At 39.9% G+C, this 20924-nt stretch overlaps 1 protein-coding gene across 2 annotated transcripts in view; it reads right to left on the bottom strand.

Annotated features, from left to right (window-relative positions):
- Positions 1-19426, bottom strand: part of LONRF1 (LON peptidase N-terminal domain and ring finger 1) — a 38164-nt gene extending 18738 nt beyond the window's left edge. For both annotated transcript variants that reach the window (XM_047856109.1, XM_047856110.1), the window contains exons 1-3: positions 18621-19426; positions 8693-8811; positions 7588-7710 (exon numbers count right to left, since the gene is read on the bottom strand). In XM_047856109.1, coding sequence (XP_047712065.1) covers positions 7588-7710; positions 8693-8811; positions 18621-19335 — 957 coding nt within the window. In that variant the 5' untranslated portion in view covers positions 19336-19426. The remainder of the gene's footprint in view (positions 1-7587; positions 7711-8692; positions 8812-18620) is intronic.
- Positions 19427-20924: the final 1498 nt, after the last annotated feature.

Below are 20924 nucleotides of genomic sequence, written 5' to 3'. Positions count from 1 at the left end.
GAAACCATCAAACTACGAGGAGAGAAAAAGGAGAAGAGAGAGGAATGATGAAAACAGGCAAACAATAATTAACAAAATGGCAACAGGCACATAACTATCAATATTTAAGTGAAAACAGACTATACTTTCTAATCTAAAGACAAAGGGTGGCTAAACAGATGAAAAACCCAGATCCATCTACATGCTGCCTACGAGACACTTACTTCAGGATACACACATTGTGAAAGTGAAAGGATAGACGTTCCAAGCAAATGGAAATGAAAAGAAAGTTACACGCTGTACTCATAGCAGACAAGAGACTTTAAAACGAAGACTTTAAAAGAAGGGCAGCACATAATAATAAACAAGATTCAACAAGGAAACAACATTTATAAGCATATGTACATGCAACACAGGAGTACCAAAATATGCAGCAAATAAAATGAACCTAAAGGGAGAAACTGACAGCAATAATAATGAGGGACTTTAACACCTCATTTACATCAATGGACAGATCATCCTGATAGAAAACTAATAAGGAGCAATTGGTCTCAAATGACACATTAGACCAGATGGACTTAACAGGTATATATAGAACGTTGCATCCCAAAGCAGCAGAATACACATTCTTCTCAAGAGCACATGAAACATTCTGCAGAACAGATCATGTTGAAACAAGTCTCAAATTCAAGAATACTGAAATCCTATCAAGCATCTTCTAGAACCACAATGGTATTACACTAGCCATTACAAGGGGGAAATAAAACTGAATAAAAACAACCCAAAATGTGGAGATTAAACATCATGCTATTAAACAACAAATTACTCATCAAAGAAATCAAATAAAAAAAAAAAACAGTTAGAGACAAATGAAAATAGAAATACAACGTACTGAAATCTTTAGGATGCAGGAAAAGATGTTCTAAGAAGTATACCTCAAGAAACAAGAAAAATCTCAAACAATCTAATTTTATATCTTTGGGATGCAGGAAAAGATGTTCTAAGAAGTATACCTCAAGAAACAAGAAAAATCTCAAATAAACAATCTAATTTTATACCTAAAGAAGCTAAAAAAGAGGAACAAAGCCCAAAGTCATAGAAGAAAGGAAATAATAAAGATCATAGCAAAAATAAATGAAATAGAGACAAAAAGAGGGAAGGTCAAAAAATTAAGAGCTGGATCTCTGAACAAATAAATAAGATGGGCAAATGTTTAGCTAGACTAACCAAAAAAAAAAAAAAAAAAAAAAAAGAGAGAGAGAGAGAGGGAGGGCTCTTGACTTAGAAAGAAATAGAAAATTTGGACAGCCCAATTCCTGGCAATGAAATTAAATCAGTAGGAGCGCCTGGGGGGCTCAGTTAAGTGTCCAACTCCTGATTTTGGTTCAGGTCATGATCTCATGGTTCCTGAGTTAAAGCCCCACATCTATCAGTGCAGAGCCTGCTTGGAATTCTCTCTCCCTCTCTCTCTCTGCCTCTCCCCTACTTGTGGCACGTTCTCTGAAAATAAATAAAACATTGTATAAGGTTGTTTAAAAAAATTGAATGAGTAAACAAAAACATCCCAACAAACGAAAGTCCAGGAGCAGATGGCTACATAGAGGAATTCTAACCAAATATTTAAATAAGAGTTAACGTCTATTCTCAAACTATTCCAAAAAATCAAAAGGAAGGAAAGATTCCAAATTCATTCTATGAGGCCAACATTATTTTGATACCAAAACCAGATGAAGACAATACCAAAAAAGAAAACTACAGGCAAATATCTCTGATGAATACAGATGCACAAATCCTCAATAAAATATTAGCAAACAGAATCCAATAGCACATTAAAAAAAATCATTCATCACAATCATGTGGGATTTATTCCTGGGATACAAGGGTGGTTCAATATTCACAAATCAATCAACGTGATACATCACATCAATAAGAGAAAGGATAAAAGCCACAGAACCATTTCAATAGAGGCAGTAAAAACAATTGACAATTCATGATGAAAACCCTCAAAAAAAGTAGGTTTAGAGGAAATATACTTCAACATAATAAAGCCCATATATGAAACCAGAGCTAACAACATACTCAGTAATGAAAAATTGAGAGCTTTTCCCCTAAGGTCAGGGGATAGGCAAGGATATCCACTCTCAACACTTTTGACATAGTATTGGAATTCCTAGCCACGTAACCGACAAGAAAAAGGAATAAAAAGTATCCAAATTGGTAAGGAAGAAGTAAAACTTTCACTATTTGCAGATGACATGATACTCTATATAGAAAACCCTAAAGACTCCACCAAAAAACTACTAGAACAGACAAATGAATTCAGTAGAGTCATAGGATACAAAATCAATGTGCAGAATTCTGTTGCACTTCTATATACTAATAAGCAGCAGAAAGAAATCAGGAAAACAATCCCACTTACAAATAAATTATTTACTGATAATTGATAATCTTATTAAAATAATAAGATACCAGGGGCGCCTGGGTGGCGCAGTCGGTTGAGCGTCCGACTTCAGCCAGGTCACGATCTCGCGGTCCGTGAGTTCGAGCCCCGCGTCAGGCTCTGGGCTGATGGCTCGGAGCCTGGAGCCTGTTTCCGAGTCTGTGTCTCCCTCTCTCTCTGCCCCTCCCCCGTTCATGCTCTGTCTCTCTCTGTCCCAAAAATAAATAAAAAAATGTTGAAAAAAAAAAAAATAAATAATAAGATACCAGGAATAAACCTAACCAAAGAGGTGAAAGACCCGTACTCTATAAACTATAAAACATGGAGGAAAGAAACTGAAGACAACACAAATGGAAAGACATTCCATGCTCATAGGCTGGCGAACAAGTATTATTAAAATGTCTATACGACTCAAAGCGATCTACAGATTTAATACAATCCTTATCAAAATACCAACAGCTATTTTCACAGAACTGGGACAAACAATTCAAAAATTTGTAAGCAACCACACAAGACCTCGAACAGCCAAAGCAATTTTGAAAAAGAAAAGCAAGCTAGAGGAATCACAATTCTAGACTTCAAGATCCATTACAAAGCTGTAGTAATCAAAGCAGTATGGTACTGGCACAAAAACAGACAACAGATTAATGGAGCACAATAGAATACTCAAAAATAAATACATGATTACTTGGTCAATTAATCTTCAACAAAGCAGGAAAGAATATCCAGTTGGAAAAAAGACAGTCTCTTCAACAAATGGTGTTGGGAAAACTGGACCACTTTCTTACACCATACACAAAAATAAATTCCAAATGGATTCAAGACCTAAATGTGAGACCTGAAGCCATAAAAATCCTAGAAGACAGCACAGGCAATAACATCTCTGACACTGGTCATAGCAACATTTTTCTAGATATGTCTCCTGAGGTAAGGGAAACACAAGCAAAAATAAACTATTGAGACTACATCTAAATAAGTAGCTTCTGCACAGCGAAGGAAGCCATCAACAAAACAAAAAGACAACCTCCTGAATGAGAGAAGATATTTGCAAATAACATATCCAATAAGGGGTTAATATCCAAAACATATACAGAATTTCTACAGTTCACCACCCCCTAAAATGTAATCCAATTAAAAATGAGCAAGTACATGAATAGACATTTTTCCAAAGAAGACATACACCTGGCCGACAGATACATGAAAAGGTGCTCAACATCACTAATCATCAGGGAAATGAAAATCAAAACCATAATCAGATATTGCCTCACACCTGTCAAATGGCTAAATAAAAAACACAAGAAATAACAGGTGTTGGCAAGGATGTGGAGAAAAAAAGAACCCTTAGGCATTGTTGGTAGGAATACAAGCCGGTGCAACTACTGTGAAAACTGTGTAGGTCACTCAAAAAATTAAAATAGAAATACCATATGATCTAGTAATTCCACTACTGGTTATTTACCCAAAATGAAAACAGTAATTTGAAAAGACAGATGCACCCCTATGTTTACTGCAGTATTCGTAATAGGCAAGCTATGGAAACAACAGATGAGTGGATAAAGATGTGTGTATACACACACATATATAATGGAATATCACTTGGCCATAAAAAAGAATGATATCATGCCATTTGCAATAACATGGATCTACAAGTTATAATGCTAAGGGAAATAAATCAGTCACAGAAAGACAAATACCATATGATTTTACTCATACGTGGAATTTAAGAAACAAAACAAATGAACAAAGAAAAAAAGAAACAAAACACAGATTCTTAAATATAGAGAACTGGTGATTGCCAGAGGTGAGGCTGGTGGGGTAGAGGTGAAACAGATAAAGGGGTTAAGAATACATTATCATGATGAGCTCTAAATAATGTATAGAATTGTTAAATCACTATAGTGTACACATGAAACTAATATATGTGTGTGTCAATTTTACTAGAATAAAAAACAGTAAAAAAAAAAAAAAATCTGTCAAATCCAAAAAAAGAGGGCTCAGAGAAACAAAATGAGAAATGAGACGTTACAAATGACACACCAAATTATAAGACACTACTACAAACAATTATATGCCAACAAATTGGACAACCTAGAAGAAATGAATAACTTTGTAGACATATACATTCCTCCAAGACTGAGTCATGAAGAAACAGAAAATTTGAATAGATCAATCACTAGTAAGAAGATTGAATCAGTAATCAGAACCTCCCAACAAACAAAAGTCTAGGACCAGATGGCTTACTGGTGAATTCTACCAAACATTTAAAGAAGATTTAATACTTATCCTTCTCAACTCTTCCAAAAACTTGAAGAAGGAACACTTCCAAAATAATTTTATGATGCCACCAAGCTGACAAGAACACCACAGAAAAAGAAAATTACAGGCCATTATCAGTGATTAAAATTAATGCAAAAATCCTCAACAAAATATTATTTAACTGAATTCAACAATACAGTAAAAGGTTCATGCATGATGATCAAATGGGATTTATTCCAGGGATGCAGGGATGATTAAACAACCAATCAATCCAATCAACATGATACACCACATTAACAAAACAGGATCAAAATCGTATGATAATTTCATTAGATATGGGTTTGACAAAAGTCAACATCCATGTATGACAAAAACTGTTAAAGTAGATACGGAGGGAATGCACTTAAACATAAAGAGGCCACATATGACAGACCTGTAGCTAGCATCATACTCAGTGGCAAAAACCTGAGAGCATTTCCTCTATGATCAGGAATAAGATAAGGATGCCCATTCTCACCACTTTACTGATCATAGTACCGGAAATCCTAGTCACAGCTATTAGGCAAGAAAAAGAAACAAAAGGCATCCAAATTGGAAAGAAAGAAATAAAATGTCACTATTTGTAGATGACATGGTACTACATACAAAAAACTAAAGATTCCACAAAAGACCTGTTAGAACTAACAAAAGAATTCAGTAACTTAGCAAGATACAAAACCAACATATAGAAATTTGTGGCATTTCTATAAATTAATTAGGATTTATCAGAAAGAGAAAATAAGACAATAATCCAATTTACAATTGCATCAAAAATAAAATATTGGGGAATAAATTTAATGAAGGAGGTGAAAGATCTATACACTCTAAGACCCTGATAAAAGAAAGAAACAAATAAATGGGAAGATATACCATGATCATGGATTGGAAGAATAATATTATTAAAATATCCATACTCCCCAAAGCAATCTACAGATTCAATGTAATCCCTATCAAAATCCCAATGGCATTTTTCCATCCAATTAGACCAAGTAATCCTAAAATTGTAGAAAACCACAAAAGATCCCAAATAGCCAAAGCAATCTTAAGAAAGGAGAAAAATGCTGGAGCATGCTCCCCGATTTCAAACTATAGGACAAAACTACAGTAATCAAAACAGTACAATGGCAGCATAAAAACGGACACACACACACTGATGGACCAGAAATGAATCAAACCCATACATATACGGACAATTAATTTACAACAAAGGAGCCAAGAACATGCAATGGAGAATGAATGAGTCTCTTTAATAAATGGTGCTGGGAAAGCTGGATAGACACAGGCAAAAGAATGAAACTAGACCAGTATCTTTCACCATACATAGAAATTAACTCAAAATGGATTAAAAATGTGAATTTAAGACCTGAAATCGCAAATTCCTAAGAGAAAACATAGATGGTTAACTCCTCAACACAGGTTTTAGCAGTATTTTCGTGGATCTGACTCCAAAAGCAAGAAAAAGAGCAATAATAAACAAATGGGATTGCATCAAACTAAAGAGCTTCTGCACAGTATAAGGAATCATCAAAACAAAAAGGCAACCTACCGAATGGGAGATTTTTGCAAATCATGTATCTGACAAGGGATTAATATCCAAGATATATAAAGAACTCCTACAACTCAACAACAAAAAAACCTAATTAGAAAATGGGCAGAGGATCTGAATAGACATTTTTCCAAAGATATACAGATGGCCAACAGGAACATAAAAAGGTGCTCAGTATCACTAATCAGGGAGATATAAATCAAAACCACAATGACGTATCATCTCACAATGGTTAGAATGGCTACTATCAAAAAGACACAAAATAACAAGTGTTAGAGAGGATGTAAAGAAAAGTGAACTGTTGGTGGTAAAGCCGCTATGGAAAACAGTATGGAGATTCCTTGACAAATTAAGAACAGAATACCACATCATGCAGCTATTCTACTTCTGGGTATGTATCTTTAGAATGCAAAAACACTGATTTGAAAAGATTTGCATTCCTATGTACATTGTTATGCATTCCTATGTACATGTAGCATTCTTTACATAGCATTCTTTACATAGCATCCTATGTACATATGCATTCCTATGTACATGTAGCATTATTTACAATAGCTGAGAAACGGAAACAACTTAAATGTCCATTAATAGATGAATGAAGATAACAGTATACATATGCGATGGACTACCACTTAGCCAAAAAAAAATGATATCTTGCCATTTGTGACATCAATGGACCATGAAGGTATTATGGTAAGTGAAATAAGTCAGATGGAGAAATGCAAACATTGTATGACTTCACTCAAATGTGGAATCTCAAAAAAACAAAAAACAAAAAAACAAAAAACAGATAGACATGAACACACAAAACAAAAGGAAAACAAATTCCCAGATATGGAGAACAGATTGGTGGTTACCAGAGAGGAAGGGGTCTGGATAAAATGAGGGAAGGAGGCACTGTATGGTGATGAATGGTAAACAGACTTTTAGTGGTGATCTCTTTGTATACTAATGTTGGATTATAATGCTGTACACTGAAACTTATATATGTTATATACCCATTTTGTTTCAATTAAAAAAAATTTCTGAGCAGGAATATCATGATAACAATATTTAATTAAGGATGGTTAGTCTGGCTGCAAACAAACTATTAAAAACACCTAAATTTAAGCAAAAATAATGCTTTTAAATATCTGTGAATGAAATAGCTTGATTTCAGTAAAAACTCAATATACTAAGTATATGAACCTTAAAACCACTTGTCAAACTGCTACTAAAGTTGACTCATGGACTCCTTATGCTCTTTCCCAAGATTCCAAAAAAGCATTTTTAAAAAGACCTATGTCTTAGACGTGCCTTGAACTATTATAGTTGGTAAACCAGTTACCTTTTCTACTTCTAGCTTTGCAGGTGCAAAATCTTCATCAAGGGCTAAGCATTGAAGAAAGAGTTGTAAGGCATCACCTAAAAAACCAGCATCATGGAGTACTTTTCCTTTCCTGAAGTAGACCTTCAATGAAAGCACACATACACAACCTTTACTAACAGAATTATTTCTTAGAAATCCATATCAAGGAAAATAAAAATGGTCTGCTTGGAAATGTGCATTTTGAAACTCTAAATGACTCTGAGAGTCCGAAGCATTTCAAAGGTATATTTACACACTTCCCTGGAGAAGCACTTCTGGGAAAATGACTTCAAAATCAAATTTCTAATTATATCACTTCAGTAATAAATCTAGAGATTCTTTCTTTTTTTAACAGTTTTAAAGTTGTGCATACAGATTATTTCCCTTGTTAATATATATTTGCCTTGGGCATCATGGGATTCTGTATCATTTTCCTTATTAATTTAGAATTTTTACAACATCCTTACTATTGTGTCCTCAAAAGCATGGTTTTGAACAGGAAGAAATCATATAAAATAGTAACTTCTGGCTTAAAAGGACATATATGAGACATGAACTGATTTGCCTTGGCAACTTAATAAAAAGGAGAATTAATAAACTGATTACTTATAATATACTTGCCTCAAGTCTTTTTTAAAACCATATGGGCAAGGCAACCTCCATTGTTCCCATTTACTGCATTAAATCACTGCCTAATCTGATCCCCATCGTTGTGCCTCAATTTACAGCCTGAAGGACCTCTTCTCTTTCCATCAATAAACTTCCTTCATCAGTTTTCAGTTTGGCTCCACCTTTACAATGTGACCAGTTTTATGTGACGAAATTCTGTATAATAAGATCTCTTATTTTTTTTTTCCCTCTGTGCCTGAATTCAGGCTGTTCTTTAGTTAGGAAATAGAGGTCTCTTATAATTAAAAAAATTGTTAGATAGCCATCCACTCAAAATATTAACCCTAGATTTCTAGAGCTCCATATACTTTAAGAGTCAATCAATCTATTCTGTTAAAACTTATAACCATAACTTAATGCATGCTCCCTACAGGTTAAACTTGAAACGTATGCAAATGTGAAACAGTAACTTTACCTCAGGCCAATTTGGCAGTTCCAAGAGAACTGCATTTAAATCTTCTATGGCTGCTTTAAACTCTTGGAGACCAGCATATGATTCCGCTCGGTAAATTTTGAGAGTCACATCGCTGGGCTCTGAAACACATGTTTTATAAAGGTTTATTTTAAAAATATTACTGTATAATCTACAAAATACATACCAGATTAAGAACTGACTTAGTGATTCCAGCCAATAACCACCAAAGTACAATACAGGTGCAACCCACTTACATGTTGAGTTTTATCTAGAAGTTTTATCACATGACTATTAAGTAGATAATGTGAGCACAGGAAATGATGGTTTTTAAGTACTGGAAATATTTTATAATATGAATAATCACCTTAAAGAAAATGAATGTTTTCTTAAAATAGGGCATTCTATACAAATTTGAAAAACGGGTCTTAGATGTTTAAAGATTTATCTTTCAATGATAAATCTTATGCTATGATAAATCTTAATTTTTTATACCTTAAATTCTAAGTCCTTACTTATAAACAACCATATATGTAACTAGTGAACAGTGTACAAAGACTGACCAAGACTGTCTTAGGCTCAAACTAGTAACAAAGACTAACCAAGGCTCAAACTTAGGAGGGTATACAATGGTCCTGATTCTGGAGGAAATGGGGTGAGAATTTAAGAGGTCAAAATTTGAATTCCTGCCATTTGAAAACACTGGTATTGGATCATCCCAAAACAGATTTAATTTCAAGTATTTCTGAGGAAAAAAGCTTTGTCGATAATTTCACTACTACCCTCTACATCTTTACCTGAGAAACCAAAGTAGTATTCAATAGCATTCAGAATTTTGGTTAGCTGGTTCACCTATATGATACTATAATCAATTACTGTAGGTACCCAGATCGTAAAACTGAAGTCTGAGCCAGAAACTAATTTTCAGTGCATCTAGACAAAATTAATCTGACTTTTCTTTTAAAGCTATTCATCTTGGGGCGCCTGGGTGGCGCAGTCGGTTAAGCGTCCGACTTCAGCCAGGTCATGATCTTGCGGTCCGGGAGTTCGAGCCCCCCGTCGGGCTCTGGGCTGATGGCTCAGAGCCTGGAGCCTGTTTCCGAGTCTGTGTCTCCCTCTCTCTCTGCCCCTCCCCCGTTCATGCTCTGTCTCTCTCTGTCCCAAAAATAAATAAAAAAACGTTGAAAAAAAAATTAAAATAAATAAATAAATAAAGCTATTCATCTTTGAAGCCTTCAAAAATGTATGCTTACCAACTAAAGCTTTCATCATGAAAAGGGCATAAAGACCCATAATGCCTCATTAAAAAGAAAAAAAAAACCCACTAATAAAACTCCCCAAGAGCTCCCTGGTTTACTCTAGTTTTTAAAGGACTGCTTTCCTACAGGTAAGTCTCAACAATGAAATTGGCCTTTTTCAGCTGATGCTTAAGAATTGGAACTAAGTATCTCAGGAAAATATTTCATGCTTCCCAAATAAAAAAGACATGTCTAGAATATTTTGTCTTTTGTTTCTTAAAGTAATATAATTGGAAACCATTATCTCTGAACAAAAGCACATGGAAAGTGAAAGCTCAGTATGATTCATCATCAGGCAAGAATGAAGAGTCCTGGCACAAAGCTTGACCCTGTAGGTGTTCAAAAGATTTTGTTTTATCCCCATTTTATCCCTTGAAGAGCTTACAATCTAATTAGAAATGTTTATTTTATTGTGAAATGGGATCATGTAATCCTCATTTGACAAACACAACTGGAGTTCAGAAAACGGAGAGCAGCGTGCCAAAATAGTCCAAGAATGAGTAGTCAACGCAAAAGCATCTAAAACCCTGAGCCGCAAAGGACTGCTCACCCAGAGCTGGGGTGCTTCCAGTAGCCTCCTTAAGACCCCCTCCTCTGCTCCAGCACCTCAGAGAGAGGGAGTTCACTGTTGCAAATCCTTGACTTTGCCAACTTTACATCCTTCATTTCTTCAATCTGACCCTGGTCTTTTCCAATCTTACTGTTAACAGCTTTTGTTAAGGGTCCAAACCCGCATCTCTATGATTTTTTCAACAGCTTGCTAACTGCTCTCACTGCCTCCATCCAGTTTTACCCTACTATATCCTCACCATCCACAAGATCAGATGGGTATTTCGTACAACAGACCAATCCCTACACACCCGGCATCTGCCCATCCCTCCAGCCTTTCTTCCTGCATGGTCAACCTCCCCCTTTGGGCTCCAGTAATACCTAAGCTCACCCTGCCCCACACGTGCCATTCTATTTCATGCCTCCTTCCTTTGCTCACAGAAGTCCCTCCTTGTCACAGCTCTGCTTCAGTGCCGCCCTGCTGCCCCATGGTCTGGGGAACGGTTTCTCATCCAGCATGACTCCGCTCAGCAGTCTCTTCCCAAGATGCTTTGGCCTGAGCCCGCCTTCACTTGGCACATTGCAAGGATCAGGAGCAGCAGCCCTGAGGTCACACTGCCTGGGTTCAACTCCAGGCTCCTCCACTTGCTCGGCATGACTGGGACAAACTGCCAAACACCTCTGTACTGTTTCCTCAGCTATAAAATTGAGGATTTTTAAAAAAAATTATTTGTGTTTAAGAAACACCACTTGGTGTATAATATTCTAGATGACTTACACCTTCAGAACAATCCTAGTTGGGTCTAGCATTATCCACATTCTCATAGATAAGGAAACCAAGCACAGAATTTAAGTACCTGGCCCATGATATAAAAACTGAGAAGTGGAGGATTCAAGATTCTCTCAGGCAGTCTGGCTCCGGGGTACTCGCTTGCACTTCTATGCAGATAACAGCATTTACCTCCCAGGACTACTCCAGTGCAAGTTAATGTATACAAAACACAACAGACTTGGTACCTTGCAAGTGTTCGCTGTATGATCATGTTCCTTCACTCTACGTGCACTGCATTCATTTTAAAATCTATTTTTGAACTCCCTCCATTATTTCCTGTCTTTGTGTTCTCAAATCCCGGCTTTGCTAAATGTTTGCCGAACAAGGGGAAATTCATTAAAATCTGTCCCCTTATGCTCCTTAATTCATTGCTCCCATTTTCTCTTAGACCTAGTAATATCGTGAGTCATCAGGCAAATTAAAAAAATGAAATAAAATTCTGCTACACATCTGAGGAAATCAGGTCTTTAGCAATCTGAGGAATTTCATGGGCTGAGGAACGTTCTCCGGAGTTCCAATTCCTCATCTTTGTTCTAATCCTTAGGGGTAAATGGTCAGTAATGGGTCTATGGGTTGTTTCCTTAGTTCATCTTCAAGAAACTTTGTTTCAGATTATAAAAGTTATAAAATGTTTACTTATAAAAATTTGAAAAATATACAATATTAAGAAATAAAAACCTTTCTCCCCATCATAAAGAAATAACTAATATTGGCATAAAACACACCTTTCTCCTCTGTGTGTAGATTATATTTGTAATTTTATAGTTTTATGAAATCTACCATATATACAGTTTATAACCTGCTTTTTTGCCAATGTCATTAAATTCACATGATTTTTAATGGTCGCAAAGTATTCTACCATGCTCACAATTTAAAAATGTCCAACTCAGCATTTACTTCCAATGTTTGCTAATATAAAAAGTACTATCATGAACATCTATCTGTATGCCTTTACATTATCTGCTTATTTCCTTAGTCACAGTCTACAAAGATGAATGGCAAAGTTTTCAATACATTCTGCTAACCCTCCTTTTATAAAAACTTATTTTATATTCCCACAAGCTATGTATTTTTGTTTCCTGGAAAAATACAAAAAAATTTATTTTAATGTGCTTAAACTTTAATAAGTTTGACCTTTACAATATATATTTATTGATTACTTAGATTGTGTATGCATAAGAATAAACCTTCCATGTTCATAATCTTTTACTTGTTCTTCGGAGTGTTTTTTTCTTGGATTTCTGTATTGAGCTATTTCAACAATTTCAGCAGCTAACCAAAATGCCAAATTTCTTTGCTTCGATTACTTTTTCAAGTTCAGTATGGTAGGACTTTGTTATCATAAACTAAAAGCTGCCAATTGACAAGTTATTAGGGAGTGATTAATAAATTCCAGGAATAGTAACTGGCACACTTAAGATCATAACCACTGGATTCAGAACATCTGGTTGAGATCCACTTTGGACAGTATCTTACTCTTTAAACCTCAGTCTCTTTGAGGACCTAGAGAATGCTGGTGACACATCTTCTGACTGTCGTGAAGACTACGTAAGACCACGCATGTTGACAACACAATGCCCGCCACACAAATGCTCAATAAACGTTAGTATTACAAAACATTTCTAAATAAGTTGGATAGCAGTGAGATTTGCTCTTGATACAAGGCATTAGGAAAAGTACTTTCTTTTATCCAAATAGATCTTTGCCAGTGAGCAACATCTTTAGGGATCAGTAGTGCAGACTGAACAAAAGGAGAAGAGGGGCGCCTGGGTGGCTCGGTCAGTTAAGCGCCAGACCCTTGATCTTGGCTCAGGTCATGATCTCTGGGTCTGGGAGTTCGGCCCGCATCTGGCTCTGCACTGGCAGCATGGAACCTGCTTGGGATTCTGTCTCTCTCTGCCCCAAACCCTAATGTATGTACGTGGCATGCGCACACACACTCTCTCAAAATAAATAAGTTAAACAAAAAGAGGGACGCCTGGGTGGCTCACTCGGTTAAGAGTCCAACTTCAGCTCAGGTCATGATCTCACGGTTGGTGAGTTCGAGCCCTGTGTCGGGCTCTGTGCTGACAGCTCAGAGCCTGGGGCCTGTTTCAGATTCTGTGAGACCCTCTCTCTCTGCCCCTCCCCGACTCGTGCTCTCTCTCAAAAATAAATAAACATTAAAAAAAAAGAGAGAGAGAGGAAGGTGAAGGAAAAAAAAAAAGAGAGGGAGGAGAAGAAAAAAAAAAGACTGATCCTATTCTACCAAAGTGGGGGAAATCTGAACAGAAGTTTCCGTATTGCATTTTAGAGTCTAAGTCATTCATCTTGTACAGTAAAACACAGTACGATTTTGAAAAATATCTCTCCAATGCGAGTGGTAGAATACTATATAAATTCATTTAAAATTTCACACGAATATATCTAAGCCTCTTAGAAATATTCCACTAAACAGAAAAACAATTCTGAATATACCAAAGGTTAATGTACAAATAACTAGAAATCTAAGACAATGGAGTTTTGGTAAATTTTTCATTGTCTGATGAATCAAAAAAGATAAAAAATGGCATTATTTAAAACAGAAAATATAATATTTACATAACCCCTTTTCCCATCTTCTGTATCAATAAGAGTATGCCATTTAACTGATCCTTGTAGTGATGCTGAGGCACTGTAAAAATCCTCAAACTTAAGTTAAAGTAACATCCTTAAAGAAAGGATGAATCAAAGATCTACCATGTTATAGGGTCTGTTTGTTAGAAGTCAATTTAGCAATATAAACCCCTGTTGTAGTGATTTTCAATAAATACCAATTTGCTACAATTTTAAAGGAAACACACAAAAAAATACACATTCTGTAAGGACAGATATTTTATTTTGTTCACTTCTATATTTCCAGCACCTAAAACAATGCCGTTTATGTACTAAGTACTCAGTAAGTATCTGCTGAAAAGACAGTATGGATACTTGAGATCTGATTTTATGCTAATTTTTTTTGAAAGAGGGAGAGGGACAGAGGGAGAGAGAATCTTAAGCAGGCTCCACACTAAGTGCGGAGCCCAAGGGTGTCCGACCCAGGGCTGGATCCCAGGGCCCCGGGATCGTGACCTGAGCTGAAATCAAGAGTTAGATGTTCAACCAACTGACCCACCCAGGGGCCCCTATATGCTCATTTTTTATATCAATTTTAGTCTTAGAAGCAATATCCACTGCTTCTACCTTTCAGTTCCAACTTGGTTATTTACTTGCCTCAAGAAAGTCACTGAAAAGTCTTGGAGCTCCCATCTTCAGTCTGTGAATTAGCAATGCGAAAGCTGCCCTCCTAAATCACATGAGCTTTCCTAAGGACCAGTTAAGATAATGGAAATGAAAATATTTTGTCAACTAGGAAACATCATATAAACGTCCAAGTGTTTACAGTTTCAAGTGTCTTACAGAGTAAGTTAGGACACGCAGAAGTTTACTGATAAAATAAATTGAAATTTCTTCACATTAACCTAGTTAAGATATTAAACACCTTCATATCTTCTTTAAATGTATTCAGTAGATACCTATAATCTGACTATTCTTTTTATAACTAAAGCCTTGTAGTATCTGTATTTTATCAATGTATGCTAAAAATGTTACTAATTCACATATACAGGCTAGAATCAAGATTCAACCCTCACTCGGGTAATATTATTAATGTGGTAGACAGAAAAGAACAGGACTTGACATTACAAAGTTTAGATTTTAATTTTAGCCAAATCGCCTTCTGGCTGTAGCACAACTTTCATATTTTAAAAACATTTTTGTTACTATTTACTAGGCATTTATTCTCCCAACAGCTCTAGGTAGCTGTTACTACTGGTATCTATCTTGCAGATACCATTCTCGCTTTTTCAGATAAGGAAACCAAAACAGACAGGTTAGACAACAGGCCCAAGGTCAGAGAGTAAGTGGAAGGTTGCCCTGGGATTCAAACCGAGGCAGTCAGCTAGCTTTAACCACTAGGCCACACTGCACCTCCACTTCTAGATGCCTCAGTTTCCTTCTGAGGATTCTTTGTGAAGACCAAATGATACAAAAATTTTTTTTAAATGCTTAACAGGTAAGAACTACATAATTAATTTTAAAGACAAAAATTTACAAGTATTTTAAATACACTATTCTCCCCCTTATGACCTTTATTTTTTTCTTTTAATCAGTTCAAACTGTTACTTATATGGTTCTTTGGGTGAGAGGGGTGTACACAGGGAAGAGGCAAGCCAGCATACAAATTTATTAAAAATAAAAGGAAAATAGCATAGCAAAGTGAGATCACTTCAATAGGCTCTTATGTATAAAGATTCCATGTAGAAAAGACTTTTACATAATATTCCTGAATACTAAACAGACAGAAAGTTATGAAACATCTGAGAGTTAATACCAAAAGATCAATAGATTAAATGTTATCTAAATATATTTCAATTCAACAGAAACTTATGTAATCTCAATGGGAAACTTCTGATTTTGGCAAAGGTTTTCAAGCTTGCCTTTCTTGTCAACAGGGATAAATTTGGACGGGTGTGGGCTAACTGTAGACTAGATTATCTTTTTCTAGTTAATAGTATTTAGTTCTTTCATCATAAGAATTCTATGAAGAAATTATAGTGGTCTTTCTTCTCATCAGCAATAATGAAAAGTATCTATCATTAGTAACCACAGAACTGTACAATTATATAAACACATTTCAAATGCCTATCTAGCGAACTAGCTGACTCTGAAAAGTCAAAGCCTAATAATACAGATGTATAATTCTACTAAACATTTTTATTTACCCCATATATTGTTAAACACTTGGTATCTATAGTTGACCAACTACAATTTGTTAGCTGTAAGGTTTTTTTTTTTTCCTTCCCACTTTGCACTAAAAATTTAAGGGATGAAAAAAATTTTTCTTCATTAGTAACATTCAGACACACTTTTCAGTATGGAATTCATGACTTTTGAAAGACCTCAGAGAATAAGGGAAAAGAAGCTAATGAGGTGAAAGTCAAAAGACTTGAGTTCTAGTTCTGCCAAAGTAAGACTTAAGTAGCTAAATAGGCAAAATCCCCGTGGGCAGTCCATGCAAATTGGAAAAAGGAGAGAAAAGGTCTTTTTTTTTTTTTTTTCTGTTAAAAAAAAATGTCTTTAACCCAAGGCCCAGAGTCTTCCTTAATTAAAAGATTACTGGTTAGAGAATATTAAGCCAGACCTTAATTAGTAAATGTGCTCACTGTTCTGTAGATTAGGATATAAATTTTTATGAAGTGTCTAATTTAAGAGGTCAAATTAGTAATTAATACTGCATAGTGCTGTCCATAAGTTTCATCCTTTGTTTTATACGAGTGACAGGAAGGAAGGAAGGAAGGAAGGAAGGAAGGAAGGAAGGAAGGAAGGAAGGAAGGAAAGAGAAAAGAAAGAAAGAAAGAAAGAAAGAAAGAGAAAAACTTCCCTGGAAATTTGTATCAAACACTTTTCATTGGGTGAGCTATAAGGGCAGAATGGGCCCTGGTGCAACATTTAGGAGAAATGGAGAATATGATGTTGCCTCTAAAACCAGCTAGCTGTGTGACTTTGGACAAGTCATTTCACTGCCCTAGCTTCTGCTTCATCGTTGAAACGAGGCCCATGGCCTAGATGGTTTGTGCTTCCTTACTCATGCTCCATTTACCCAGAGAGGCAGAGCTGTCTGTATTTGAATTCTGTATTCCAAATACTGTTGTTCTCTTTCTTTCTATCATTCTATTCCATTTTATAACTGCCTACACTTCCCATAAAGATACTGAAAGACTATGAACATGTGCCAAGTTTATGCTTTGAACTCCAAAGGTATTAAGTAACTCAATGTATTGTCACTAGTTCAAAATGACTAAGCACTTAGGATAAAAGACCTGCAAAAAGATCGTTTTGGTGACACAGTTTATAAATTTACCTAATACCGGTTTATATTTTAGACGTCTGTTTTCTCGGGGATAATTCCCTCAAGCATTATTTCATGCCAATAAAGACACTACTCTTGCAATATACTTATTTAACACAAGGTTTAACAGTGACACTATTGACATTTGGGGCCTGACAACTGTGTGGGAGGCTGTCCTGCGCGCTGTAGGATGTTAGCATCCCTAGCCTCTACCCAACACATGTACCAGCACTACACCCACAAGGGGTGTCTCCAGTTATCACCAGATATTGCTCTAGATAATGTCCCCCGGGGCGGGGGGGCTGCTAAAATACCTCTGGTAGAGAACCACCGATTGACTTAAAGTAATCTTCATTTCACCTAGGTAAGTCCGGCAGGGTCCCCTTTGGCAGCCCGAAACCACCTTAAGAGTGCTAACCTAGGTTAGGAAGCCAATGCTGCTTCTTGGAGGCAAAGAAACAAACAAAAAACCTAAAAGGCTTTTCCCCACAGCTTGATCAAGAGTGGAAAGGCAAACAAAAGCGTGTCAAAGAACTCGATCAGAGACTACCTCTTTTTCTTTACCGAGAACTAGGAGTGCTCTGAAAGTAAGCACACGTGTGTTTATGAAATAAGTATTATTTGAAATAGGCAGGTAAACCATCAAGAGCAACCAAGGTTGCAGACGTTTCAGGTAAGACCTAACACCCCCGGGCAGCTCCGACACCCGCCCCAAGCCAAGGGGCCGGCGGGGCCTCCCGGAGCTGGGTGCGGGCGCCGAGCTCCCGCCACGCCCACCGGACGTCACCCGTTACACAACCCCCCCCCCCCACCAGCTTATGCAATTCTGCCCTCCCGCGGCTTCAATTGCCCCAATGACTTTCGTGCGAGACGACGGTAAACGTTGCACGCCTATCCTCCGGTGGGGAGATCCTCTCCCCGCCCCGGCTGTCGTTTGCCGGCGGCGGGCCCGGCCCGGCCCGGCCGGCTAATTACCGGAAAGAGCGCGGCAGGAAGCGAGCGGCCGCTCGGGCTCGCCCAACTTCCACCCCATCCCGCGCTCCGGCGGCCTCCACCGGGCCCCCCGCTCCGCTCGGGACGCCCGCTTCAGACCGCAGGGCCGCGGCCAAGGGAACCCCGAGCCTGCGCGCCCCTCCCCGCGCCGCGTCACAGTCGGCTCCGAAGGCGATCCCCATTGTGACCGAAGCACCCTGGGGCGCCGCCCCCTCCCACACCCTCGAGGACCCCGAAACCCCACGCACGGGAGTCAGGCAGCCTCGGGGAGGCAGAGACGCCGGGCAGCCAGCCCGTCGGGGAAAGGAGGGTGGGGTCGCCCGGGCCCACGCCGCATCCCCGCGCGGTCACCTGCTCGAAGCGCCTCGCAGGCGGCGGCCAGGGCCTCCCGGTAGCGCCCCTGGTGCAGCAGCTCCCCGAGCCGGCCGGCCGCGCGGGCTCGCTCCCGCTGGCCCGGGAACCACTTCTCGGCCAGGTGGTTGAGGACGACGCTGGTTCTGAAGCCCGAGGCGGCGATGGCGGCGGCCAGAGGCGGCGGCCGCGGGGTGGTGCCCTCAGCATCTGTGGCGGCGGCGGGCGGCAGCCGGTCCCGGCAGAGGCGGCAGCGGGCGCGGAGCTCTCTCCGCAGGCAGCGACGGCAGTAGCTGTGGCCGCAGGGCACGGTCACCGGCTCGTTCAGGAAGCCCCGGCAGCCCAGGCAGCTGAGCAGCCCGCCTGCGCCGGGGTCCGCGCTCGCTCCGAGGGTCGCGCTCCAGCCCAGCCCGTGGCGAAGCCGGTAGTTGAGCACCAGGCAGTCCACCAAGGTGCCGAGGCACTCGGGCCTGACCGGGGCCCCGCGGCGCAGCGCCGCCGCGTACGCCTCCAGCGCTCCCTTCAGGTGGCCGCCCAACGCCAGCAGCTCGCCGCGGCGGAGCAGCAGCTCCCAGCGCTCCGACTCCGCCGCCGCGCGCTCCAGCCGGTCGCCGCTGCCGCCGCCCACTTCCCAGAACCGGCCCCGGCTCCGCGGCGTGGGGGCCATCTCCTGGCTCCCTCCGGGGGAGCTCCTCGCCACGACCGGAGAAGACATGGCCCGCGGAGGGCTGCTCCTCCGCCGCCGCCCGCCGCCACGGTCGCGGAGCCTCCGGGGCGCGCGGCTCCGCACGCGGCCCGCGAGCTGGGGGGCGTGGCGCGCGGACACAGCGGGGCGGCGCGCGCCCGGGAAGCCCCGGGGGCGGGGCCTGGCGGGCGCGAGGCGGGGCGGGGCTTCGCTAAAGCGCCCGGGACTCCCCCGCACGGCCGGCGCCCTGGTCCCGGAGGAGCCTCGCGCCTGGCCCCGCCCCCTACGAAGCCCCTCCTGGGGAGGAACGCGAGGTCAGATGATCCCCCAGCGGGGATCTAATTGGCTTCTCCCGAAACTGGGGCCTGGCTTGTAATTGAACAAAGCCTCTTGGAACCCAGGCCTCCGCCCCTGTCGCCAATCCGCGGGACAACTACCCTCACCTGCCAAGGCTTCTCTCCTGATGCTTGCTTGGTGGGCGGTTTTTCTGCCAGGCGTCTGGCCTCCCGGGACTAAAGCCCAGATCACCAACAGTCTCCTGACACACCGGGCTTCCTGAGTGGCGACTCGCCTTTTCCTGGCCGGCGGGAGCCTCCCGGAGTAGTAGTCAGGTGCACGTCTGCATTTTTTTATGCCCAAGTTACAGATGGACATGTAGAGGCAGAGGGCCTAGGAATGCGCAAAGTCAGTCTGATGACTTTGTGACTCCTCACGTCTAGACTAGGTCAACTTTAGAAACAAAATAACCCCACCCATGTTTCTGAGCCGACTCCCTCCAGAGGGCAAGACAGTTTTCTATGGTGGCAAGTTACTGCTGCTTTTCCACTTTAAAACCCACCCCTACCTCGAGGAAGAAAGCCCACAGGTTCCCAAGGTATCAGACGTACTCTTTACATCTCATTCGGGGCTCCACAGCTGGCTAAGTCCTATGTTTGGCATTTTTAAGAGAAGACACCAGGATGAATAGTTTTCCTACGGCGGTCACAATACCACTACAACCCAAGTATTGCCAACGGAAGAAAAAAGACAATCTGGGTTTTGTATAATGGATTAAATTTCCTTTAAACTTGATGTCAGCGAGTGTAAAGCTCTCAGCTGAAAATACAGATTTAATTATAGGCTACTAGAGTGTTAATGCTGGAAGTGACTTAGAACTTTTAGTCCTTTTTCAAACGGTTAGAAACAATGGCCCAGAGAGGGAAGGTTACCTGTCTCAAATCACACAGCTAATAATATACAGAGGCCCTGCTCTCTCCTCTCATTTCACTGTTGGGTCACTATGTTAGATCTTAGAAATATATTACATGAGATTTTCAAAATAAAGGAAGTTGGTAAATGGAATGTTAACCTGAGCATGCTATGCCTGAAATTGGCTAACGTTTAATTAACAGCCTTCTTTATATGGAACAGGCAGTTGGGCTCAAAACTGCTTTGAGTTACATATGTTTTTACTACACAATGAGCAAATCCTGTAACTTCAGAAAAGATGTAGATCTATTGCCCTAAAAGGAACAAGGAAAAAGCTAGCTGAGGAAAAATTGAGGCTTCTGTTCCAACAGGACACAGAAGCAAACAGGTTCATGTACCATCCACATGGCACCTGAAACAAACTGTGGCCA

Source organism: Prionailurus viverrinus, chromosome B1 (assembly GCF_022837055.1).
Source record: "Prionailurus viverrinus isolate Anna chromosome B1, UM_Priviv_1.0, whole genome shotgun sequence".
NCBI lineage: Eukaryota > Metazoa > Chordata > Mammalia > Carnivora > Felidae > Prionailurus > Prionailurus viverrinus.
Note: the sequence above shows the minus strand (reverse complement) of the source record. Positions and strands in the feature narration are given on the sequence as shown.